Genomic DNA, 27,904 nt, shown 5'->3' on the forward strand with positions numbered 1-27,904 from the left:
TGAGGTTATGTTCAATGTTTATCTGCTGATAAGTCTTTGGCCAGCATATATTTGTATGGGTTTGATTGGCCTTTGTTTTTGTTTTGGTTGGTTATGAAGTTTATGCAAGATTTTGAATATTACATAAAAGAGATTGCTGATTTAACATAACAAAATGCATAACACATAAGGAAGATAATCAAGAAACTTTCTTTTTGCTTAAAAGAGCAATGAACATAACATTAACATGTGCCCATAGGTCTGATGTCAATTTCAAGCCAATAGAAATATAGAAATCAGCTCCAAATAATGTTGAAGCCCTAAATACACTCTAGGGTTTGAAGTCCTTCAACCAAAAATGGAGCGGCTAACTAAAATAGAGTTGGAAGTAGATAGTAATGACCTCTAGAAGGTCTGCCCTCCAACTGATAGATCTTCTCATAAATCCCCAAAGAAGGTATGCACACGGAAGCTGTATTCTGATGGAAACTGATACCCGAAGAGATGAGTTTTCATCCAAATCCCCCAAATCTTCCAAAAGTTGGTGTTCCTAGAAGCCCATAGTTGCTGAAGCCTGAAACCCTCATGCAAGCTGCTGATCTGAAAATGGAGAGGTAAGAATGAGAGCAAATGTTGTGAAAGTTACTTTTTATAACTCTCCAAGAAGTTTGATCCATGAGAGGGGTCACTTTTTGGCCTTAAAAACTTAAAATTGAACTTGAGGGTCTATTTATCATTGACAAAAATGGCCCCCTTTTAAAAACAACTTGAGTTACTAGGTAGGGGATCACTTTTCACTATTCATCCTTATGTTTTTCAGTTACTATTCACTTTTCGCTATTCACATAAGGCCAACATGAGAATTTCAATTTTAACCATAGAAATAACTCCCAAAAACCAACTAGAAGACCTGCAAAGCTCCCAAACTGGATCCCACAACCCCGGGTTGGGTCCCAAACCACCCTGGTGACCTACGGGACCCCAATAGTAGGTCAACCTCCACCAAAAATCTGAGAGGACTAAGCAGGGGACATTACACTATAAGTTTTGAGGTATCCCTTATGGCTTGCTAGAGGAGTATCATGAACAGCCCTGAGAATCTTTTCTTTCACTTCTTATTTACCCTCTTTCTTTCACTTCTTTGCTTACCCACTTTTATTGTCTCCCATTCAAATCCTTTTGCCCACAAAAGTATTTCAAGTAGTTGTGACCAGTCCTTACCACAAATTTCCCACCAACTAGGTGTTCTTTGAATTTGGCCAAGGCGTGCATGATTGCAAGCATTTCCTTATCATAGGTGAAATAGTGTCTCTCAACATCCCTCAGTTTCCTCCTCCCATAAGCTATAGGGTGCTTATTTTGCATAAGCACAGCTCCAACTCCTCATGAGGCATCACACTCAAGCACAAAGGGTTGTGAGAAATCAGGAAGAGCCAAAATAGGACAAGTGCTTGTTACCTCATTAAGATGATAAAACACGTATTGTGCTAAAGCTAACCAAGAGAATGATCTCTTTTTCCTCAAATTTGTGAGTGGTGCGGTCACTTGCAAAAACCCCTTCATAAATCTCCTGCAATAACTGCATAATCCAAAAAAACCTCTCATGTGTAACACATTCTTCAACAAGGGCCAATCAAGAATTGCTTGAATCTTCTCCTAATCCACATCAACTCCAAAAGCACCAATTACATGACCCAAATAGAGCACCTCTGTCATCCCAAACTCACACTTAGATGTCTTAGCAAACAAAGATTGGACTTCCATAATACCCAACACCTCATCAACGTGTTGAAGGTGGTCCTCCCAAATATTGTTATAGATCAATACATCATCAAAGAACACAAGCACAAACTTCCGCAGCTACTTGTTCATCACATGGTCCATGCAAGACTGAAAAGTAGCAAGAGCATTAGTTAATCCAAAGGGCATAACCAAAAATTCACAATGCCCATAGTGACACATGAAGGTTATCTTATGTATGTCCTCTTCACTCACTCCAATCTAATGATATGGTCAATCTTGGAGAAGTAGACTGCCCCATGAAATTCATCAATAAGCCCATCAATCCTAGGAATAGGATTATAGTTTTTAATTGTCTTCTTACTGAGAGACCAATAATCAATACAAATCATCATTGTCCCATCCTTTTTCTTGACCAACACCACAAAAGAAGCAAAGGGACTCCAATTGGGACTAACGTGTCCCATATCCAACAACTCTCAAAAAGCCTTCTTTTTCTCTTCTTTGTGCCACTTTGGGTGATGGTATGAAGTAGTACTCGCTAGGTTGGCTCCTTCCTCACATGCTCAAATCCTCTCTGGTGACCTGCCTAGAGGAATATCACTTAAATCCACACTATGTTTATCCAAAACAGTCTGAATATCCACATGATATGTCTTCTCCTTATTCGAAGGATCTTTAGAAGAAAATACAAACTTTACACTAGCCATCCTAGGTTATGTTGTTCAATGACTCCTAAACTTTATGCTAGCCATTCTAGGTTATGTTATTCACTCAGATAATCTTCAGGTGTCATGACATCTTAGGCTGGTACAACCAGCTAAATGGAAATTTGCATGCAACTAGATCCAAAGATAACTTTGTTCTAGATGAATATTTCATTGCAGAACTAGAGGGCACTGAAAGTTCCTTTCAATGACTTTAATAAAGATGTTCTTCAATCGTAGACAACTATAGAAGTATAATAAATGTTAAAAAGCTTACTGTGTTCTATATTAAAATCCTCACCTGGGATGAACCTCTCTTACTAGTACTTTTCTTTACTCTAGAAGCTAGAACTTGATTTGCATTTAATCTGCTTCATTTCTATTCTTCTTTAGCTTTCCTAGTGAGTAAAAAGTTGGAGTAAAACTTTTTTTTTATTTTTGTCATGGTTTGTCATGGTTACTAGGAGATTCTGTGTACGGGTATGGGGGTGCCATATTTAATAAGTATTGAGCATGTGAATCAGGGTACAGCTATGTTATAATCATATACACAGTCAGTAGAAAACATGGATAGAGGTACACAGTGTAATGTCCCTCTTTAAGATAATTAAATTCTGCTTAACAATCTCTTTGAAATCATGCATCCATGGCTTTATAAGTCCATGGCTTGATCTGAGCGCCAAGTTTTTCTCAATCTTCTAATGAAATCTCTTCATTGTACCACTAGAATTCTCTATGGCAACTCCACCTCTTAGTGGATAATTAATTGGTGATTAGTTAACATTGTTTGATATACTTCCTTAGTGCCAATAATGAATACTTGCTACTTCATGCTCAATAATCATGAAGGCTTCAATATATACAGATTGCTATTGTTGATAGGTACATATTCTGCTTATCGAGCCTAATCTCTTTGCCACCTTTACCCATATTGAGGGTGCTCACTAGGTGGGCAATGAAGATTATATACTAATAAATGTATTTGCGATAGTTTTATTTTATCCTGCAAGTTTGGATTAGATAGGAACATGGATAATTATTTCTATCTTCGGATCATGCCTCCTGCTGATATTAGAGTGAATGTATTAGTAATTGCAATAACCGAGGTGTCGCAATTATTGTCATTATCGCCTAATATATCTTCTCTGAGTGTATCATTCCCTACCAGAATTAAGTCCAATATCCAATGGCAGTATGAAAAAAATATTGCATATTCCCGTCATGTGAATCAGCCATTGTAGAGACACACATCTTATCATCGGAATAATTATATCGGACTCCTCAATACCTAAACCTCTTATGTCGAATTTTAATCTGGCTTACTACAGTCTTCAGCGGAATATACTTGTCCTCAAAAATATGGTTCTCACCAAAATATTTTAGCCAATTGAACTTGTTGAAGATTGATATCTTATGAAACATCAGTCTGAATCTCTTTGATAATAAGAATTCATTGTGCCATTAGTCAATGTTATCAACTATGCCAGTCAAACCCTACAAACAATGTCATGGTAGGTTCAAACTTCAGATCTTGAGTATGGAGCATTATCGTAACACAAGTGTTAGTCTGCCACTTCAACAATCAATTATCGATAAGGTACATGAATCACTGATCAATAATGGCATTGCTCCTCTCATGAATCGAAAGAGTTGGCTTTGAATATTATCATCTATAAAGTTAATACAAGGAGCTTTCTCTTAGTTATTTAGCATTTGGATGGGGATGTCACAATGAATCTCCGATATAAGGATTTGTGCAATATTAATTTATTTTTATTTGAATATTTCAAGAATATTAAATTAGTAATAAATATTAATTAAATAATAATATTTAATAAATAAATTTCAAATAATCATTCGTTGGTAATTATATTAATTAATAATAATAATTGTTTTATTAACGATATATATAACAATCAAGGAGGGGTCATGACATACAGACAGGGCCCATTCCCTACGCCCAAATTTCCTGTTATGCAAGATTTGTATACTGTGTATTATACAAAGTCAAGTGGTTTACACAAGTCATCTCCAGAAGCTTAACATCAATTGTTTGAGACAAACATGATATGCTTCAAATTAATAATATAACAAGTGCATGAACCAGCACATATGCTTGTAAAAAAAATCACTAATACTGAAGAATGTTTGATTATTCTACTCGTAAAAGTCCTCAACTTTATCAAACAGTTATTAGAGATAACAGGACAGTGAATCCATTGATCTGTCGAAAGTTGATCCAGTAGACAATATTTGTAGACGGCAACACCAGTTGGCTCTTCCCTAGAACATTCAACCCCATACCAGTCATCTATTAGAGAATAAACAGAATTGTGAAGCATTTTATCTGCATGAAGCCAGTCTGAAGACTACGAAGATTACAACATCAATATCTACAGATAGGGATAGCCATTAACAGCATCGTAGCTTTGCAAACTGTCTACAATTACTGTACAAATATCAAAATTTAGGGTCAATAAATTATCCTGTAATACTTTGTTGTGACAAATTTCGCTTGCCTTTTCCAAAAAAAAGTTAAAACTCCAGAGGTTTTGCATATTGTTGAAGACATGTCACTATCACATGTTTGGAAATTATTGGAACTATTTTGGAAATATGAATTTACCAGTGCAATTTTAAAACATATCAAGATTATAAGAAACAAGAGCATAGATACAAAGCAACGGAATATATAGAAGCAAAAGGAAGTAGGTCCTTACAAACAAGGCCCATTCTCATCATGACCTGCAATCAGAAGAGATACTCCAAATGGTCGTGACTGCAAAATTAAAGAGGAGGAGAGTGAGAAACTTACTAAGCCTTTAAATGACAAATAAAACAAACAATTTTTTTTATTTTAGAACATTATCAAACTAATGCAAAAAGATGTTGAAATGCAAATTTAATTAAATTTTTCATCCATGTCATATACTTCTTAAATTTAATCACAAAACTTAACCACACGGTAAAGTACACATTACTCTACAACTTGAGACTTATTCATTAACCACTACAAAACTAATCTTAAAATTTACCAAGCTAAAAGACAGCAGGCATAAGTCCATGAACCATTTATTAATGCAAAAGTTCTACTTATGTACGAAAACATTATTCCATGAGTGATGAAACAACTAAAGTCTAATCTATTAAGAATTCATTTTTACCAGTCAAAAGAGAATTAATTACAGCAAACATAGGAAAATGTACAATTTAAGCATTAGATGGTATATTTTCTATTTTTGTTCTGTTTCACAAACCAAACAACAATGGTCATTGTTAAAATAATATTAATATCTTCTATAATGGTCATCTTCTATTTTTAGCGGTCATCTTAGTTGTCGACTTATTTAGCTATTTAGCTTTTTAGTCGACTTATTTAACTTGTTAAGTTAGCTTTTTATTATTTAACCTTTTAAGCTATATTTAGCTTTTTAAGCTTTTTCATCTTATTTCATTTCACTTTAACAACTAGTTCTATTTATAGAACATCGTCTTGTAGGCTCTATATATATGTGTGTATATCGTTCAATGTAATTATCCGATTATTTTGTTCAATCAATTTTTCATGGTATCAAAGCAGGATTTAAATTTTTTTTGAAAAATTATAATTCTAAAAAAATTTCTTATTGGAATTTTTTAGAGAAATTTTTCTCAAAAAAAAAAAGATCAAAGAAGTTTTCGCAGGTTTTTTTTGGCAGGAACTTTCGAGCAGGGCTTCATGCTAGGGTTTTGCGGCTTTTGCTGGAAGATTTTTGCAGATCATTTTTTTCTGGGCACCATTTTAAGTTTTTTTTAGTCTGAAAATTGCGGGCTTAACAAATAGCGTGATTCTTCAAGGTTTATTACTGGCAGCAGCAGTGTTTTTTTAGCGCCTGACTCTAGGGATTTACTCCTGTGTTTTCCAGCGATCTGTGCAGAATTTTCGCGATTTTTCGCGGGTTTCACTACTCGCGATTTCCGCTGCTTCCGTGACACAATTTCTGCCCTTTTTGCGAGGGTTTTTCTGCAATTTCGGGTTTTCCTGAATGTGGTGCGATCTGGGATCTTTGTTGTTGTTTTTTTGGTGCCTAGGATTTTCGTTTTTATTTACACGATTTTCAGACAAATCGGCCGTAAGGGTTTCACAATTTTGCAGACAATTTTCGTGGCTAGGGTTTTAATCAACCCTATTCTCCAGTCCACAAACTTCTTCTGATTTCATACTATTTTTTTCTCTCTGATTTTTTCCAAAAAATCACTGTTTTTACAGATTGTTATGGTTTAAAAAAAAAATACAGTCAGAGGAGGTATTTATTTTCTCTCAATTATTATTTTTCTGATATTTTCAGGTTTTAAATCTGCAGGAAATTTCAGTTTCTGGGTTTTTCAGCAAACCTCCAAATTCGTCCATTGGGATTCGTGCCCAAAATTTCACGCCAGGGTTTCAAAAAAAAAATTCAGCTGCTTCTATTCTGATTTTTTAATCAGATTATTCTATCTTTTGCTTTCCAAGGTTGACCTCGGTTTCTGTGATGGCATCTTTGACCAACATCATGTTGGAACACGGTCAAAAGTTCAGTGGCCTCAACTACAACACTTGGAAACAGCGCATGTTATCGATATTTGAATATCATTGCCTTGATCAGATTGTTCTTGGCAAGGTTCCTCGTCCTATAGCAGCAGGTGAAGATCAAGACAAACATGATACGAAGAATCGAGAGGCTGTCATGATTATCAAACTCTTAGTCACAGATGATCAACTCCCTCAGGGGCCTTCAGGTAAAACAGCTAAAGAGATCTGGGATCTTTTGAAGGATCTTCATGAAACGTCTGATTATCGAACATCATCTTGTAGGCTCTATATATACGTGTGTATATCGTTCAATGTAATTATCCGATTATTTTGTTCAATCAATTTTTTAGTCATCAATGCTAGCATCTATCTGATAAATAGTCATTCAAAGGATTGAATATGTGTGTTCAAGGTGTTGAGACATGGACCAGCTAGGACTCGATCCTAGGACCTTCCATACGCTGCTGGAGTGCTCTACCACTGACCTCTTGGACCAGTCCATCGTCGGTCCGAGTGTGACTTATTTCCAACACCAACACCCCCCCCCCCTTAAGCCACGCCTCTCGTGTGCTTGGGGCTCCTAGCCTAGACCTGGCTCTGATACCATGTTGGGACATGGACCAGCTAGGACTCGAACCTAGGACCTTCCATACATTGCTGGAGTGCTCTACCACTGAGAGACTCGCCCCTCTTGGACCAGTCCATCGTCGGTCCGGGTGTGGCTTATTTCCAACACCAACACAAGGAACAAAATATTTTTACCAAGCAACAAAGCAAGATTCTACCATAAGCATTAGATACCCCATACTTCCCTCCTCATTTTTTATCATAAATGAGACAAATTAGATAAAAACAACCGTCTGCCATGAGATGGTCTATTTGTGAAATTAACATCTCCCTGATCATGATGTTGAAACTTTGCAAGTTTTTCAATATCAATCTGAATACAAAGCAGTCACATAACAAGTCAAACAGGATCAACTCACAAATCCAGCCAAATCAGCAAGTCTGCAAGGTTTGGTAAGCCAACCTAGTTGATAGAAACCAGTGAATTCTTTAGAGAATCCAGAAAGTTTTTGGAATAGTCTCACCCACATCAGTACAATGAAGTTTTGAAATAAATATTTTTTGAGCAAGCTTTCCACCTTGTCAGAACAAGCCCAAAAGAGTTCAGATGAGTTCAAGCCATAACATCATGCTCTGAATTAATCACCTTGAAAAAAAACAGTAAACTGGAATGAATATGTTCTTATATACGTCTTTATTCTAAACATATGTTTACTAAAAACAAAAACAACTTTTACAAGATTTGTAAATAGAAAGTTTTTATCATAAAGTAAAAAGAAATCAAATAACAGAAATGTATAGTTTGCCATGGTCAAGAATAACAACGGATATGAAAATGCCCATATTTATAGTTACAGATATATTAGGTTATCATAAGGTCAAATGCCAACATCAGAACCATTCATTATCTTGATGTGGTGACCTACACTAATTGTTCCAACGCTAGAAATGAATAATCCTTTTTCAATTTAACAATAATCTTAGTATTGACTCTTCTAACCCCCCAAAAAAGTAACTGGGATTTCTTCTCATCAGCCCTTGAGTGGATGTCACAAATCCACCTTACATGCTAAATAAATTTTATATATGTCTCAATATAAAAAATTAAAACATCCTCTCAGAGATTTAAATATAGCATGTATTAAGCAAAAGAAGACATACTTTTATTTATTATGTTATTCATTTCAATTCCTTGATTAGCTTTTAAGATAGTCAGTCTTAACAAGTCTCCATGAATTCTGAAAGGGCAGCAACCAAGGGACACCTTCTTCACTAACAATGTGACCCATGGAGAGGGGTCATGACTGTCCAATGACTAGCAAGGGATATAAGAAAACCTTCCAGCACCAAGTCAAGGCATCGATCAGCAGGCAGATATAATAATATATGCAGCCAACCAAATTCTAGAATACCTTCTCCCTATATTGTGGTATGAGGAGATAATTATATTATTAATGCACATGTCTTTATGTCTAATGTGTGTATATATTTATACCAGATTGTATGCAAATATGAATGCTTATTGTATGCATATATGAATGTCTAGATCTAACATTAATATTTATGTATTTGATAATGTGAATTCCTATGTGCAATAATCAATCATGTTGGGGGAACGGGAAGGTATGCAAGAAGGGGGAATGGCGACGGATAACTCACTAGGCACACCACCTCATGAGAACCATTAAGGACCACATGAGGCCAAGGGGGATAAGGTCCACCCTTGGGCTTAGGGTTGAGGGTCAATTTAGGGCCCCCTATTGCATATCTTCCCTATGAACCCATATTGATACATTGTTGACATAAGCTAGAAGGGACCCTCAATCATAAGTGGAGAGAAGAATGGCACGATAAAGGGAAGCGATGTACAAACCCCATAGGTATGCCACCTCATGAGAACAGTTAAGGACCACATGAGGCCAAAGGAGGGATAAGGTCCACCCTTGGGCTAAGGGTAGAGGATATATGGGGCACCTTATCGTGTCACCCAACTCTACTCTCGTTATCGTTGAACCCTCATATAATCATTTAGATTTGTTACGTGCTATAAATATGTATATCCTTTAGCCCTAGAAATGGAAGTATTTTATGAATTATTTCTACATCATTATCTAACTTCGTTGCAAGTTTCCAAGGTAGACTGAGTAAGGATTTTATCTCTAACTCTATTATGTTCCTTGTTTCATTTGGATTTGTGAATTTAGGGCAAATTACAGTGTAATCCAGAAGAGGGACATTACACTGTTATAAGAGGATGAAGTTAGCCCAACTTTATCTAGGATTCAATTTAGTATTTTCATAATTACTCATTGTGCCATATCTATTATTTGTGTTAAATATTAAAGGAAGGAATACATTATTTAAATCTGCTTTTAAGGACTGAAATAGCTTAGCAGCTGTCTCAAAAATGGAAGAGCAGAACAAAGAATCAATAAATATCAAAGTGAGCCTTTTGCCTACAAATGAAGAAGAGAGATATTGGATAGGAATTTCTTTTTTATATTAGGAAATTAAAAGCCATAGTGTTCTTATATTTGTATTGAGATGGAGCTTTCTTGTATCGTATGGAAAGCATAATTTCACAACAACAAAATCCTTCTCGCCCATTTTCCATTTCATCCATCCTCCAATTTCACTAGGCTTCAATGGCACCTCTTCCAATTTGTTGAGTTTCGCAGTGCAAGCAAAAGCAAGGGTTGTATTATCCACGCCTATTGCATAGATTGTAAATGCCTTGTTTGGCTTCATATAAACCCTTACCAACCAATCGCTTATATTGTGCTTCATCATTAGCCCCAATTTCAACATAAACATGGTGGTTTAAGGTGCTAATGTCCTATATACTCGGCAAATAAATGGCTTTATTGTGGTTCTCCATTAATGGCTCCATGAATTCAACTAAGCCCCTATTGAGCTTCAAGGGAAAGCAGTGGTCGACAGGGTTGGATGCCAAGGCAAGCTTGTGTAGCACGATTACTAAAGAATTCCCTGCTATGGTCACATGAACGACATTGGAGTTTCTGAAAAGGGCTGGCTGAGGGGGCCAGAGAATGTAGAGGGTTTGAATCTAGGGCCACCCGCCTGGGCGAAACTTAATATCTACAAACAACATCATTTTAGTTTGCCTTTGCACAACCTGCAATCAATTCCCATGACGTTGGGTACTCCATTTTCCCTCAACACCAACACAAGGTGAGCAGCATGACAACTGATGCAGAGACCTTTCAAATTAGGCTGCAGGAGGCCTTGCTTCAACAAGTCGCTGCAAATGCCCAGGTAGAATTTTATCATTGGCCAAAGCTAAAAAGTGACCACCAAAAACTAGCGTGAGTCATCATGTTTTCAGTGGGCTTTTCCAACATATACAGTCTCCCGGTTAATAATGTATCTCAACCAATGTTCCAGCCACTCTACAATTTTTGCATTGTCCATTATAATTTGGACAAAATTACTAGGTCCCACTTTCTCAAAGGCCCCTATGAGAATGTCAGCAAGAAATTGTGCATCCTTTGTCTGCCCCTCACAATCCCTAGATTTCAAAAACATTAACCCTTTGCAACACATTTCAATCACATTGATCAAGAACCAATTTTTGGTACCTGTTGTGACGTATTCACACATCGCCCCATTGCAAATGGGGACCCCTACTTTTTTGCTTTCTGGGGTTTGCTTTCTAGGTTTTTAGGGTTTGTCTGTTAGCCTTTGCATGCTAAGTGTTGCCAGAGGGATCACTAGGATGGCAGGCTCTACTTGAGCCAGGGTGAGTCCACGGGGCCCCAGAATTAGGGTTTCTTTGAGAGTCTTCCTTAGGGCCTGGTTTTGCTCTTGTTGCTAATTGTGTCTTGCTTGGTGAGTGAGTATCATCCTTGAAGGTTTGAGCTAGGTCAAGTTGGTGAGTGATGAAGTCTGGAATGTCATCCTGATCTTCAAATGCACTGAAATTTGGCTAAGTCTGGAATGTCATCCTGATCCTGAAATTTGACTAAGTCTGGAAAATTGGAGAATCCTCCAAAAACTAGATTTTGCATTATAACTCCTGGAGGTCCGAAACCACTCTCAAACATCCTGACAGTATACATGGAATATAACTTAAGGAAATGTCACTTATACTTAAATGTTATATTCCATAAAATAATCCTGATGGAGAGGCTAAAATGTCAAATTTCGCTCCTGACCCTTCCGAAGGGTCCAAAGCGAATTTCAATCTCGCTCCTAACCCTTCCAAAGGGTCCAAAGCGAAATTCCACAAAGGACCTAAATTCTTCACCTAAATCATTGAATGGTCGAGCAAATTTGCAAGGATATGGAAGGAAATGGATCTAGGATCAAGTCTAAGACAAAGTCAAGTCAGTTTGAAGGTGAATTGAGCCTAGAATAGGAATTTCGCTCCTGACCCTTCCAAAGGGTCCAGAGCGAATTCCTCTACAAGACACTCTACCTTGACCCAAACTATGAGCTAACCCATTCCTAGGCTTGAATGAAGGTAAAAACACTTGTTTGAATGAAGAAATGTGAAAAAATGAAGTCAGGATCATAGCCTAAGGTGAATTTCGCTCCTAACCCTTCCAAAGGGTCCAGAGCGAAATTCATATAAAACCCTATTTTTCTTCACAAAGTCTCCAAATGGATGCCAAGGTGAGCCTGATAGAGATCAAAGGAGGCCTAACAAGTTATGTCCAAGCCGAGGAAATCAAGAAATGAGCCTAAAATGAGAATTTCGCTCCTGACCCTTCCAAAGGGTCCAGAGCGAAATTCATATTTCCTCTATTTTACTCTTTAGCATGACCAAATTTGTAACTTCTAAGACATGGTTTGGAGGCCTTGGACACATGTTTGCCTTGAAGAGGAGGTTTAAGGCTTTGAAGTGATGAAAATCAACCTGGGAGGAGAATTTCGCTCCTGACCCTTCCAAAGGGTCCAGAGCGAAATCCTCCATTTAGCCTTCTTTTTGGCCTTAAGACCTAGTTTAACCTTGCCTGGTGCTAGTTGGATGGAGGATCGTCTTGCTTGTGATGGAGGGAAGTTGAATTGATCAAGTTTGAAGGAGAATGGGGTGAAAGAAGTGAGAAACTAGCCAAGAATGAGGATTTCGCTCCTGACCCTTCCAAAGGGTCCAAAGCGAAAATCCTTATAATCCTCAATTTCTTCTTTGTCCAGACCAAGTTCTTAGTTTTTTAAGGCATGTTTGGAGGTGTTTGACATGTTCTTGCCTTAGGAAGTGAATGGAAGCATCAAAATATGGAGATTTTGTCCAAAAACAAGAATTTTGCTCCTGACCCTTCCAAAGGGTCCAGAGCGAAATTCCTGGAAACACCTATTTTTCCTTGGAGGAGGTCAAGTCCTTGGTTTTTTACGGCGTGGATGGAAATGAGATAGCATGTCTTTGCCTCTTGAGGTGGTTTGGAGTTGGAGAAATGAAGAATCAAGCCTAAAACATGATTTTTGCTCCTGACCCTTCCAAAGGGTCCAGAGCGAAATTCTCCAAATCTCTCTTTTCCCTCAATTTTATGCCAAGTCTAGGGTGGTTCAAGGTGAATTAGGATTGGGAGTGTCCTTAGGTGTGGCCTGTCCTTGGGGAGAATCTTGAGCAAACTTCATTTTGATGTCTTCTTGTTGATGATTTAAGGTAGAAAATGCTATGTTAGAATGAATTTATTATGTGTCCTTAATCATCTTTTGGTTTGTTTTGCAGATGAAAGAAGACCAGGCCACGACAAGAACGACCTCTTCCAGTCCATCATCATCGAGGACGACCACTTCCAGTCCATCATCGTCAAGGATGTTCCACAGGTAAAAGGGAAGACTCAAGGTGTTCAAGGAATTGCCAGCTACCTCCAAAACCTCCACTGCGCCACACTAAGGAACCACAAGATGACAAAGAAAGGCGATGCCAGCATTTCAAGGAAAGGTACACCATCCATCCAGCACATCAAAGACAGAGGAGAATCAAATAAGGTCAATGCAAGGGTCCATTGAAGAAGTAGATAGTCTCAGAAGAGTTAATCAATTTTAGCTTCTCAACCTCATCAAATTGAACATCAACCAAGTTACGAGTGTCAAACAAGGTGGCATCCCAGTCATCACTCCTCCAGTCGGATTGGTCCACCTCAACATGACCAGATTCAATGTACCTAATTTACCGGAGGCGGCACAAACTTTGAGGCACCTACCCCTACTTCCTATTGATCCTCATTATTGGAAAATAATTTTCTCATTGGCTAGAGGAAGTTTGTTGTAACAAACCCTAATTAGGGTTTCTATCTTATAATCCTAGCCTTTGATTCTAAGTCAATCAGAGTCGTCTATTTGTAAAGGGTTTCTCTATATAAGCCCTGGCTTCTCATTTGTAAAGGAAAATGGTTGGTTAATAGTTAATAGTTAGCTAATAGTGAATAGTCAGAGAGTAGGAAATAGTTAGAGTAGAATAGAAAGAGAAGGCAAAGATTGTTGCCAAGATGTTGTAAAGGACTTGTAAACTTCATTGAAGAAATGGTGAATTCTATGGGTCGATTCAACAATTTGCATGGTCTCTATACTTCTCAAATTTGATTTCATGTTATTAGATGAGTGGAAGAAATATGTATGATCGATGGTGAAATTTGCATATCCATACTACTAGCAATTTGTTGATTGCAAACTTGCCTTGTGTAGTCAACTGGAATCATTCAGCTTAAGCTTAACTTCAATTGTCGCTTCTTCATTGATATGCATCAGCCTGATGGTGTCCATGCCTATAGCGGTGATCTGAACATCATAAAGCTTTCCTCAGAAGATCGCACTAAACCTTGTGGAGATGGTCCTGGGATGTCAAAGCAAGACTTAGTTAGAATTTCATCAAAGGTCATTCATTGCTCTTACATTCTTAGTATTAGAAATAGATCCCGTTTCACCCTTCTCCTTTTTCCCCTTTTTTTCAAAATCTAGGACCAGTAAAATCTCATGTTCCAGCAATATCCAAAGCAAATCAGACGTTCAGGCAGTCAAACGTAAGTCCCCTTGTGATTCCAGCAAAATCACATCATACCACGAGAAGCTTATCTACACGTAGAGAACCTACATATCAAAACCTTGGAGTTACTTTGATTGATCCTTCGGCGAGATCTTCAGCAGTCGAGAAACTTTATTCAAGAGAGGATAAGGTACCTTTAGGTATTTTATTCTGTGTTTGGTCGTGTACAAAAGACACATCAACAGTACCCTTCCATCCATTAAAAAAAATGGAAACCTATGTCTCTTTCCACAAATCCCTAATGGGCTTCTATGAATCTTCTACAAGTTTCATCTCCTTTGCCAATTTCTTGTACCCTTTTGGAACCTAGTTGATTTTACTTACCATTTCTTGCCAATATTGCAAGAGAACAACATTGAGAGACAAACCAATTGCATAGATTCACCTTGCATTGTGTTGATCACAATCTCTCAAACTCTCTTTGAAATGCCATTTCCAATTGTCCCTTTGTTCTGTTATATGAAGTGGGCTATTCTTGAGTCATGACTAAAAATGGGTGGCTCTCTACCACAACCTCAAGTATTGGAGGAGGGGTCAAGATCCTTTCCTGCCAAAAGATAACCTATCGTATAGGTAATTGTTTGATCTGCTTGCTCCTACTCTCTAATATATTCTAACACTTAAGATGTTGGCATGGGTGCATCCATCTTGTTTAGAAATGCTTGCTCCAACTCTCTAATATATTCTAACACTTAATATGTTGGCATGGGTGCGTCCATCTTGTTTAGAAATGCCACACAAATGGGCTTTCACCCAACTATATGATCTTGTATACATCACATCACATCCACTACAAACCCAAATATATCCCCCATTGCCTGGAACCTGCAAGATATTTCCACAACAATGAATTTGGGTCTACTTTGAAGATGGATGAAGATGGTTTGGCCCCAAAAAACTAGAACCAGCTACCATTGTAATCACTATGATAACAAGATTGGAAAACAATGCATTCCAAAGAAATGAAAACAAAATAAGAGAGTTACTTTGTAAAAGAATAATGAAAATAATTTCCTCTTTTCCAAAAATCTTCCTTTGCAGTCTTGTTGGTAATGAATGGGCTCTTCCATTCACATAGGAATAGCAGTCCAACTATTGTGGAAGCTTCAATGATCAATATTCAACACTATCTATGTAATGCAAAGCAAGAATAAATGGTTTTTGTTTTTTGCATTCACAATGAGGCAAAATGAGTTTGATTTAATGTTTAAAATGTTTTAGATGGTGCATTTAGGGTTACAAGTTATATTTTTTATTTTTCAATCAAACTTAAGGTCTAAAAAAAGGAAAAAAATTTAAAAACCTATTGTGTGCATGGGTTTGCTCAAGTTTTGTCCAAGTCCTGCTAAACAGACCTAGTTTCACTTGAGTTCACCCTACAATAGACCTAGCCAAATCCAAATCCATTTAATAGGACCCTAGATGGCCTCATGGGGACACCATTTCAAGACCCAAACGGAGTTCAAATCAGACCCAAATTTGATGTTTTTTCTCGAACGAATAAGTAAAAGTGATTGTAACAGCTCAAATAAAATTGGATGTATGTGAATATGTGTGTTACATGTATATACTATGTACAAGCAAGGTGCCTACCTAGCAATATGCAAAAGCAAAGTTGATATCCATAGCGCCTCAAATTAAAATTGTGCATTCAAGAACGATTGTGTGGTGGATGCCTCTAAATAGCCCTTTCAAGTTAAATTATCTGTTTTTTGTCCCTTTCGTGTACTGCTGTATTTTTGTACCGATTCTTTACGTAAAATGCATGCAATTTGATGAAATGTTCAATGTAAATGACTTTTCAATATTTAGAGCTTAAAATAAAGATAGATGGCTGGCTATTTGACAATACTTCAAGATAATATATTTAGAAATACAATCAAACAACGAGGGAGTTGCCTCTTTAACTCTTCACAAAGATGTTGGGCAAACTTCTATGTATATTACTGCTTCTACAACCAGTATTGAAAACAGACTGTGTCATCTAATATTTAAATAATTAACTGCTTTACTAGTTTCATCTATTACAGGCAATAACCAATCAAGTGGGTACATAAAACATATTTGCAAAGTCAAAGAAGGATATTATTAAAAAATATTGATATTAACTTATTAGCATTTCAAATTATGTAGCATGGTAGATTATCAAGAAGCCTTGGGTGAAATACCATAGAGTCTTCATCGCCTTCTCCAAAACGAAGTGCAAGATCACACAACGCTTGAGTTGTGGACTCTGCACTCATAGGCTCACCATAAGAGAACCTATGGTTCTGCAACAAACATAACAGACATCAGCTAGATAAAGGATTGCATCAGGTTTGCCTTAAATATGTATCTGTTAATCAACAATGGAATTGGACCTGAGTTTCAACTCGTGCATGTTCAACAAGTGTGCGAGCATCAGCTATCAATCCACTCATTGCACATCCAATATGTTCATCAATCTCCATGATTTTCTCCACACTGCTTGGCTCCTAAAGGGCAGAATAAACTTTAGTTAACAAAAGAAAATCCCTTCCTACGAAAAACCACTATGGCAGTTTACATGATTATAACTGCCAAATATTATAAGAATGAGATCACAGAATCAAAAGAATAAATGAAAATCCCTGAAAATCATTTAAAGAATTTTATCAAAAAGTATTAATGTCTTCAGCATTGAAATAAGTGATTTTCCAACAAGAAGTTGAAACAACTAACTTATGAAACAGAAGTGTAGAAGCAGAGAAAAACAAGTTGAAGCTTCAACAAATTGACTATTGCACCTGCAAATGAGACAGGTCATGTAAAACAATGACCTGTTTCTGAAAATTAAGAAATAAGTATTTCAGAGAGCATAAACACACTTTCATTACATACGGTGCATCCCTCACACCTATATTTGCATAGGTTAGAAAACCAAGAAAACATGCCTGCAGAGAATTACTCATTCAATCTATCGAAGTAACTCACAGATGAGGACATCAAATTTAAGTTGAGAAGGAGTTATTCACCTTTGCACTGTCAATTTTCACCACTTCCAAATTCTTAATAAATTGAACATAGATTGCTTATTTTACTTCCCAAGTTCCAGTGATTCAATAGTGCTTATATATAATGTCATAATGAGTATGCGGTACAACTGTCAGCTTCATATTAATTTCAACTTTCCATTCATCAATTCTCTAATTACTATATCATCTTTCCCTTGCCACCCATTTACCATAATAATTTAAAACTTCTAATTTATCATTGCTCTTTATCAACGTGTAGTTACCTTCTTGTCCATCTTACTTTATATTTCTTTGTTAGCCATTTTCCTTAATTCTTGTTATGCTCTTCTTGTCTTATTATTTTAAAACCCTATAATTTCTCTTTTTAATTAGTTTTTACTTCATATTTGTACTTCTTGTATCTTATAACTAATTACTAAACCTCCTCTTTTTTGCCTGTTGTACCATTTCTATTTATGTCTTTCATACTAGCTCTCATTTGCCTTTCATCAATTATCTCTAGTTCTTAGATTCCCTTCCCTTACCTCTCATCACCATTTCGATTTTAATTTGATATTTCCACTAATTTGCTTTTGTTCTTCATTATTATCATTTATTTAATTATTTAACATTAATTAGCTTATTCCTTTCCACACTCGTCCCATGGTAGCAAAGTTGTCTTAGCATTCTGAACTTTATTTAGTGGTGTTTAGAATCTGCACTCTTCACAATTTTTTGCCAATCTCATCATAACGATGGGTCACGGAATGTGATCCAATGCATTGATGTTAAAAACCTATACGCAGTCTTAACCAGAAATATTTACAAACCATAAATATGGGCTGCCGAAAGCTACTACCTATAATGCCTGTCAGATAAAAAGTTTTATTCAGAAAAAGCCAAGAACAATAATCTGTCAAAACAGAAGTTCAATCATCCACGTGGTTTCCAAATCCATGCACTGCTCGTATAACACAGAATTTTAAAAACTTTAATTTCCTTACAGGCATGAAAAATATGCAAGTTGATAGATCAGTATTCACTAGGAATTAATTCAAAAAGATTAGTCACTCATTGGACTGGATTTGGAGGGTTTCTCATTACTTATCTTTGAATTTTCATAGCAAGATAGACACAAACCAATATCATTTATTTGTCCTAACAGACTGTGATGCACTACCACAAACAAGAAGACAATCTTGCTATTGAGTAATTGAATCTGCTTGTTCGCCCCTCTCTGCCTCCCTCTCATGTCATTTAATCTTTAGATGGATCTCTACCCCACTGTCAGAAGAACAGAAGAATGTTTTATTTAGTTTCATGAATTCTGGAAATAGAAATAGCTGGACTTTCTCACCTTGAAATTCAGGAGCAGATAGGCATACATATTTTGATATATAAGCAATGAATAAAATTGAGTATTAGAATGCAACAACGCACGTAATCTTTCTTCAATGCCTAAAGATGATATAGACCCAAACGTGAATTATTAAGAAAGATGATGGCTAGCAGATACCTGTATGGATACATGAATCTTGTTCTTCGAGAAGAAGAAACTTTAAGAGTGCAACAGTGACAATGAAACTGTTCTAGGGTTGATATATATGGACAGGCAATTATTCTAGATTACTCTCGAAAACATGGAATACACAACTTAAAATTCTAATAAGTTAAGAACAATGTTGTTGGGAAATTACGAAACTCTGTCAATAAAAATTGCTTAGGACCACTAGAACGGCTGCAGGTAATTTCTATTCCCGTATTCCGTAAACAGTCACAAAATTCTAATAACTATATTGTTGGGCAAATAAGCAACATTGCCTCCGAGATTTGTCTGGGGCTGAAAAAGCCACTAAAGATATGGTTTCTAATTCGTGAGCATTCTTCATTCTTCACACACGACTTCTACCCGGCTCCATCCTGATGAGACCTGCAATTACTTAAGTACCACGAAGGGTAATCCGCCGCGGAGCAATCTCGGCTGGGTTTAAACCCGGACAACGTCAATGTAATTACACAAAGAGATTTCTTGATTAAAACTTCAAAAATTTCAAATGTAACTTTAGGGTTTTGGTCCACCACAGGATCAGGGCAGTAAATATGATACCTCTAGAAAAACAATCTCAGACATGGCTTATTTCAAAGAAAGTATACATCATATTCATTATAAGCTTTAGAAGGGAGAAAAAGAGAAATATTGAACAAAGGAATCGAACCAGTAACGGCGAGGTGATGCGTTTCTCGACTGCAAGTATTACACCATGATTTGTCTTTAAACCCACTGCAGTAGAACCCAACTGCAAATCGCAAATATAATTCAGGTCGCGCCGCTTACTTAAAATGCGACCACGAAATAGTTTTTGAAAAATACTGGGTTAGGGAAAGAGAGCCATACCTTGATGGCTTCCATGGCGTATTCAACCTGAAACAGCCGACCTTCCGGCGAAAAAGTGTTGACTCCTCTGTCATACTCGCTCCTGAAACCCCCATATTAATTAATCAACAGATAAGAAAATAATGATAGATCGGCTGCAATGTGAATACAGCGCAGGCTAAACACTGTGAACAATGAGTACTCACCTGGTCAGAAACATGGTGTTTTCTCTGTGATTACGAAAAAAAATTCTCTTCGATGTAAAAACCCAGAGGCACTTGACAACAAGCAGAGTCTCGAAAAGATGTACAAAGACGAACTTAGAAGTGTTTTTACTTTTTTGAACTTTTTGGAGTTAAATTTATCTGAAATTAAATTTAAACGTGACTTGGCCAGCAAGTTTATAGTGTTCTCCTTAGAGGAGGAGGAAACTGAAATGTGGTTTAAGGTAGTGTGATTTTTTATTCATTCTATTCTATTTTTCATTATGTGGCATATGCCGTTACATGGTTAATTTAATAATAAAGGGTAAAGTACAATATTTATAAATTAAAAAAAACCGGAACAAGTTCACATTTACAAGGTCTAACAAGATCGAGTTTATAAAAAAATTAAATGAGGATAAGCATGGTTAAGCTCAATAAAGTATGTGTAGTATAAGCAAAATCAAAAGAAGAAAAGGTCTTTATTGTTAGGTACCAAACATTTTTAGGTATAGAATTATCAATTGGCTCCCAACTAGTGAAAGCAACCTTCTTCTTCAAAATGATTATTTGATGGTTGTTGAGCATGGACAAGATAGATTGCTAACCCCATGCAAGGAACATTGACAAGGTTGGGATAGCTAGGAGCATTGCAATGCCCCTAAGAGATGGCAAAAGGTAGCTTGGAAGGTCAGACCATCCACCGCAAGCCACATTGTGTCTAGAAATCAAGGACTAAGAGACATGGATGGCATTAGAGTGAGATCCACTATTATGTCTAGCAAGTTGAATGTGTCTGCATTGACACCCCTAAGGATGAGGGGAGGGATTTAATGAGACTTTGGCAATAGTGCAAGGTGCATTTTTCAAGTGATCTAGCAACTCCTACAAATGCACAACTTCAAGTTCAACTTTACTAGCTTGCAACTAAATTTGTATAAGAACATTAGACCAAATCATGGCTTTAGTATACAAAGAATAATAAATATCAATATAACAACTAAAGAGAAGATCATTATTTCTATATTTCCCAATACTAATGAGAATTTTCACCCTAAAAGCATGTTATATTTGGATATAATTGTGGAATAAATAAGGATAATATCCAAGAAGAACCATATGCCAAGAAAAATGAGTTGGTTTGAAATGCCTAAAGGAACCATAAATCCAATCCTTAACCATAGGTGCTTGAAGGATTCAATTTATCTACAAAATGACAACAAGGAATAGTAATGCCCGTATGAGGCAAACAACCACCCAGAGAAAGGCCTTGGTAAAGAATGCACGAGATAAAGTGAACCAATTTAGGCTCCAAGATCACCAATCAAATGTATTAAAATAAGCAATGTTAATTCCTAGTAGAGGATTGAAGCTACTACTTGAGATTTAGTTGATCCACCATAAAAAAAATATAGGGAGACAGCCACAAATAGCCCTTACTAGCTTTGTAATTTTTAAATGATGCATCTATGTACCATTTCCAATCCTTCCAGCAAAGATTAAGAAATCTAACCTCGATTTTATGAATCTTTCACAAACGAAAAAGTTTCTTGATCTTGAGTAAACAGCTCTATATTTGATTTGAACTCAAGCTAAGAGAGAAAATTCTTCTTGACTTTGTTAAAAAAATCTAGTAACACATAAATGTTTGTCTTAAAGAATTTCAAGGCACTAACATATGTCGCTTTGGCCAAAGGGTAGTCTTGATAAGAGAATTGAAGACCACCAAATAGATTATTGATTAGTAGAGAGGTTGTTATGGAAGTCATTTCTTGCCCAAAAAAATCCAAGGCTTGATAGCTTCATAGGCTTTCCACATGCTTTTGATGGAAAAAGTACCCTAAAGTTTAATGGTGTCCCATATAGTGAGTAGAGTGGCAAATTCTAGGCCTCTCAATTCGTATTTCCTAAAGGTGTTTTAATTAATACATTTAATGCTTACAATTTTCTAGGCTTCACTGTCCTCGAGTGCTTTGATGGTCCGCTTAGCACATAGGGCAACTCCTTGTTTGTAGATGGAGAATAATCCTAAACCCCTAGACTCATGAAGCAATAGTAGAAATCCCAAGTCACATTATGGAAACCATGGTTTCTTTTATTGGTACCCAAAGAAACTCCCCAATGATTTTTTAAAATTTGCAAGTTATAAGCCTTAGAAGAAACCTAACAAGAAGAGAAATAAACATTTTTTACTACAATAACTTTTGAGCAATTTGGAATTTACCTATCAAAGAAAGTGGCTTGGTAATCTAATACATAAGCTTTCTTTTAATTTCATCAATTACTACTCGTCATAGTATGGATGAGGTAGCTTGGAAAACAAAGGGAATACCTAGAGAGAAAAACACTTCCACATGATCAATTCATTTCCAACTAAAATGACCATCAATTTAGCTTAGGAAGAGAGGTTGCCTATAGCATTAAGTCTTTTTCCATTGAGTACTTGACTCAAAAGCCTATTAGAAGACGTCCAGGCATTGATGGGCTTGAGTGACATTACTTTCGTCCTCAATAGGAATAACAAAATAGTCATTGACAAAATGAATCTTAACAATCTATAAAAAAGAAATCTATATAGAAGAATTAGGAACATTTATCCCCTTGACCAAGGATAGAGAAATTAAATGAGATAAGAGGTAGCCAAATCATTTTGCGATAAGGACATAAATCATTGGGGCAAGAGGACACCCTTGATAGATGAACTTGTAAAGCCTATAAGTTGTTGACTAGTGATAAGAAATTATGATGTGAGCTAAATCATTTGCAAATAGCATCTCTACAGACTAAGTGAAATGAGGTCCAAAAACAAGAACTCGGAGAGTAAACAATCATTCAATGCAATCATAAGTTTTGTAAAGCTAATCTTCATTAAAACATGGCGAGTTGCTATGAAGTCAAGCTCGTTTCATTCCTTCCTAAACAACAATAATATTATTGTAAATAAATCAATATTTAATGAAGCTTGTCTCTTCGAGGCAAATAATATATGGCAGATCTTGACAACTAAAGCTTTGGCAATGACATCGTAAGACATTTTCAACAAACTAATTGGTCACCAATTATAAATTTCTTCAAACTGTCAACTTTAGGTATGAACATAATATTTTCTTTGTTAAGTAGATCCCCCAAAGTATCAAAGTGAAATGCTTCAAGATTGACCTTATGAAGAATGTCTCCCACAACATCTCAAACACATTTATTCAATTGATAAGGGAATTCATCCATCCCAAGAGTTTTGTCGTTGGTAATTGTTAAGGTAAATTCCTTTTAAGTCTATTGTACTACTTATTTAAATGAAAGAAATTAGGTAGACAATTTGATAAGGTTAACTATTTTTTGAAGCATAAATGAGAATGATTATGTTGAAAACTAACTATGCAAGTGTGACAAGAATCGTTGGCATTCTCTCAAGTTGGAGAGGGAGTTTCATCAAGGGAAAGGCTCTAGTTGGTGGAGGTAACTTGTTATGATGGAACCAACATGCATACTCACCTAGACTCATAAAGTTATGTTAAATGTGTGTGAATAAGAATAGATATTTTGGTTTTTGGTGTTTCAATAATTATTTTAATATCGTAAATTATATCCTTGTACATTTCACACTCATTTGGAGCCCACTTTGGTGCTTCTCCCCTCGTGCACCCAAACTTTACTGATTATGCTCAAGCCAGTGCCAAAGCTTAAGGCTCAATACCTTTCTAGGCTCCCTGACCTTGTTTTCAACTTAGGGGGTCAAGACTAAGGTGCCTAGTGCCAAAATAGGTGATCTTTATTTTCAAAACTATCGTCCCAATCAAAAAAATATTCTAATAATAGGTCCTATTCCTGGTCAAAAATATAGTGAAACTGTATTTCCCATCCTTTCACCAAATCCCGCTACTAATAAAGCAGCTCACTTCCTGAAATATCCCATATATGTAGGTGGTAATAGAGGAAGAGGACAAATTTATCCCGATAGGAGCAAAAGCAACAATACAATCTATAACGCTTCAACAACAGGTAAAGTAAGTAAAATTGCGCATAAAGAAAAGGGTGGATATCAAATAACTATTGATAATCCATCAGACGGTTGACAAGTGGTTGACTTTGTACCTCCGGGACTGGAACTTCTTGTTTCAGAAGGCGAATTCATCAAGGCGGATCAGTCGTTAATGAATAACCCTAATGTGGGTGGATTTGGTCAAGAAAATGCAAAAATAGTACTTCAAGATCCTTTACGTGTTCAAGGTCTTTTATTATTCTTAGCATCTGTCGTTTTAGCACAGATATTTCTGGTTCTTAAGAAGAAACAATTTGAGAAAGTTCAATTGGTCGAAATAAATTTTTAGGCGCATAAAAGTGAATCTCCATCTTATGGATGATTCATGCAATTATGTAAATAAAAATTGCAATAATAAAGTCATACTTTTTCGGAGTCCTTCATTTGCCCCTTCCCTCTGTTCGAATATATTGATTGATTGTGAAGAATGAGGAGATATAAAGAATATGTGCATCTTTAATAATGAGTGATTCAGGAACAAACTTGTTAAACAGTGAGTTCCCTTGTTATGCGCAACATTCAATATTATATATATGTTATCTTTTTTCACCTTGATTTATCATATTCAAAATAAATAAATCAAAGCATAAATAGAAGGAAGGAGAGAATTTGGTAATCTTGGCTTACTATTTTCGCTGATTTTATAACTTATCCTACTCCTTGAAAAAGTAAAAAGTATATATATATATATATATATATATATATATATATATATACTTTTTACTTTTTACCATTATCTCGCCTAAGTCAGAGGAGCTCATTCGTTTTCTAATTTAATTTTTTCTTTTTGGACTGAAATGATAAAACTTTAGTTTTGCGAAAAATTCGGATTTGTTTTTTGTTGAGTTCCCGATTCTCCCCCAGTAATATTCTATTACCGACAATAATACCGATTCTTCTTTCTTCCTAAGGAAGACCTGCAGTAATGTCGATTGCTCTCCACCATTCCATAAGAACGATTGTATCCTCCTAATTCAAATTAAATAAATTGTCTACTCGTAATTCGAGTACATAAATAAAAAGATGTAGTTTTTTTGTTTTTTTTTCTACTAAATCAACCAGCCATAGCTGTGTAACCCTATTCCTAATAAATCAACCCCTAAGTAACAGGTCCAAACTAGAATAAATCCTAGAGAAGCAACAATTGTCGGTTTTTCCCCTTTCCAACCCCTGTTTATTCTAGTATGTAGATAAATTGCAAATATAATCCAAGTTATTAGCGCCCAAGTCTCTTTTGGATCCCAGCTCCAATAAGATCCCCATGCTTCGTTGGCCCATACTGCCCCGGAAAGTATACCTATAGTTAAAAGAGAAAATCCTAGACCAATGGCACGATAACTCAATTGGTCTAATTGGTTAGTAAATAACCATTTACGATAATTTATAAATGAAAGGCCGAAAGTATGCTTCAATTCCTTTTTTTCTTAGTCATGTGAATTCCCATTTTTATTGAAGAAAAAGGAATTCTTCACATTAATAAAAATCTTTTGATTTATTTGGGACGTAATGACCAAAAAAGCTATCGATGGTAGGGATCCACATAAAAGAGTTGCATAACTGAGCAATATCATACTTACATGCATCATTAACCAATGAGATTGTAAAGCGGGTACTAACATTGCAGATTGTTGCATTTTATCTGGAAGACCTAAAGTAGCGAAACCATGAGCTAACATAGCACTTGGCGCGGTGATTGCACCTAACCACCAAGCATCCTGGCCCCGTACTTCTATAACTATATGAATCATGGAGGAAGTTCATGAAAGGAACATGAATGACTCATACAGATTACTTAACGGTAAATGCCTCGAATAGAGCGAACGAGTAACTAATACTCCCGTTATACAAATACATGTCACTATCATGCCCTTTCCTCCCGAATTACTTAGTTCTTCACTTTTATAAACTAAGGTTCCCCAATAAATGAGAGTGACAACAAAAGTAAGAGAAAAAGAGACATGAGCTGATATATGTTTTAGAGTTATAAATATCATAATAAACCCATTTATTTTATTTAATATAGGATTCATTTCGTAAGAGAAAGATAAAATCGATTGATATGTCATCATGGTCAATTCAAAAGGGACCCAAATTTGAACCCTCCAATGGTTGAAAAAACTAGAGTGGTAAAGTGCCCCCTAATGTCGACTCTTTTCAAAAAAATTACGCATTTTGTGAGGTTGAGTACAAAAGCAAGTCTTACCCCCTCATTTGACACATCTCTTTATTGCAATTCAATTCCAATTCAAGTATAATTGAGCTGGTATTTAGTTATCTTCAAGTTGGTGAAGGAGTGATCAAACATTCAATTATTCAAGCATTAAATATGGCATCCATGATCAAGTTTATGCATTTACTCCATGAGTGAAGACATACATGAACTCCCACCTAACAACATCAACCTTTCACGAGGCTTCAAGGCAAGAAGATTCATAGAAAAAGTATAACATTTCAATTATGCATTTCCTTAAGGTTTTCGGCCTCTTCTCTACAAGGGTAAGCTCTCTTCTCAATCAATCATTATTGTAGAGGAGGTCAATTCTTACCCAGGGTTTGACTTAGGCAAGCCCCTATACAACCCAGTACTTTCTCCCTCTTTTATGTGTGTAGGTGATAGATCTGGTGACAAAGAATAGCATAAACAAAAAGTGCAAACAAAAATATATAGTTTTAGATGCAGAATAGGCAAAAAACCCTAGACAATAATAAAAAATTGAGAGTGTCTTAACACTTTTTGGTTGACATTTTAGGAGGAAGATCTATAGAGCATTATGATCCGAATTATGTGCGTCTGAGTTGATGAAAACACCCCTTGAATAGTGACACTTATTGACATAGTCCAACACTTTCAAGCCTAGATTGCAGACACAAGCTCCCCTTTGTATCCCATTTCCATGTTTGAGCTTCTATTTTAATTTAAAGTTTTGTATATTCTTGTTATGTTGTTTCTTGTCAAAATCCCTAGTTCTTGCATGGTTTCTCTTTCTCTTTCTATCTTATCCAATCATATCAAAAGAAAAATAGGATAATCAATCATCAAGTGCCTAGCTCTCTCAAGGGTTTGAAGTTGGGCCTATTGATTATTCTCCAATGAATTTTGGTGTGAATGTGTTTGATTCCTAGTTTGCATATTTAAACTAGTGAACCCCATTTTCCCCATAAAATTTTTGGTGAACTTGACATAGCTTGCATAATTTCTGATTTGGATGTTTAGTTTTGAATTTAATTGTATACTATTTTTATATTTAGAGACATTAATTTATCATTTATGTTATTTTATTATCATTTCAATGGATCTTATTGCTTAAATAGGTGGTTATTTCATCATTTCATTGCTATATTGCATCGTTTAATCAGTTGTTTCATTTATATAATTGCATATCAATTGTCAATTACTTGCATGATCATTCACAATTGTATAAAGGGCATTGAGAGCATAAACCAATTCCACTAGCTTTGCCTTCCTTGTATGAGTTTCAATACTTGTTGTTCCAAATCCAACATCTCAATGAGAAGAAGTTATATACTCATGGCTTCTCATGGTTTAAACACTAAGAGTGTCGAACCTGAGTTAGTTAACTTATTCCCTAGGAGCTTGGGTGAATCCTCTTCTCTTAATCCAACATCTATCATGCCTAACATTAATGAGAATCCTACCCCTAATGCTTCTCACATTGAGGTTTGATAAACTTATAAGGCACTGAGAGGGGGGGTGAATCGGTGCAAGCAAAAACAATATGAATCTGATCACCAACTTAAACA

General features: G+C 36.1%; 1 protein-coding gene and 1 pseudogene across 1 annotated transcript in view; one reads left to right on the forward strand and one right to left on the reverse strand.

The window, feature by feature from the left end:
• LOC131056067 (proteasome subunit alpha type-5) overlaps positions 1-20,312 on the reverse strand; it is a 29,174-nt gene extending 8,862 nt beyond the window's left edge. Inside the window, exons 1-6 of the mRNA XM_057990399.2 lie at positions 20,107-20,312; positions 19,922-20,003; positions 19,743-19,823; positions 16,915-17,028; positions 16,723-16,824; positions 5,147-5,205 (exon numbers count right to left, since the gene is read on the reverse strand). Coding sequence (XP_057846382.1) covers positions 5,147-5,205; positions 16,723-16,824; positions 16,915-17,028; positions 19,743-19,823; positions 19,922-20,003; positions 20,107-20,120 — 452 coding nt within the window. The 5' untranslated portion in view covers positions 20,121-20,312. The remainder of the gene's footprint in view (positions 1-5,146; positions 5,206-16,722; positions 16,825-16,914; positions 17,029-19,742; positions 19,824-19,921; positions 20,004-20,106) is intronic.
• On the forward strand, positions 20,205-24,431 carry LOC131859952 (cytochrome f-like; annotated as a pseudogene).
• The last annotated feature ends 3,473 nt before the right edge of the window (positions 24,432-27,904 follow it).

This window comes from Cryptomeria japonica, chromosome 2 (genome assembly GCF_030272615.1).
Source record: "Cryptomeria japonica chromosome 2, Sugi_1.0, whole genome shotgun sequence".
Taxonomy (NCBI): Eukaryota; Viridiplantae; Streptophyta; class Pinopsida; order Cupressales; family Cupressaceae; genus Cryptomeria; species Cryptomeria japonica.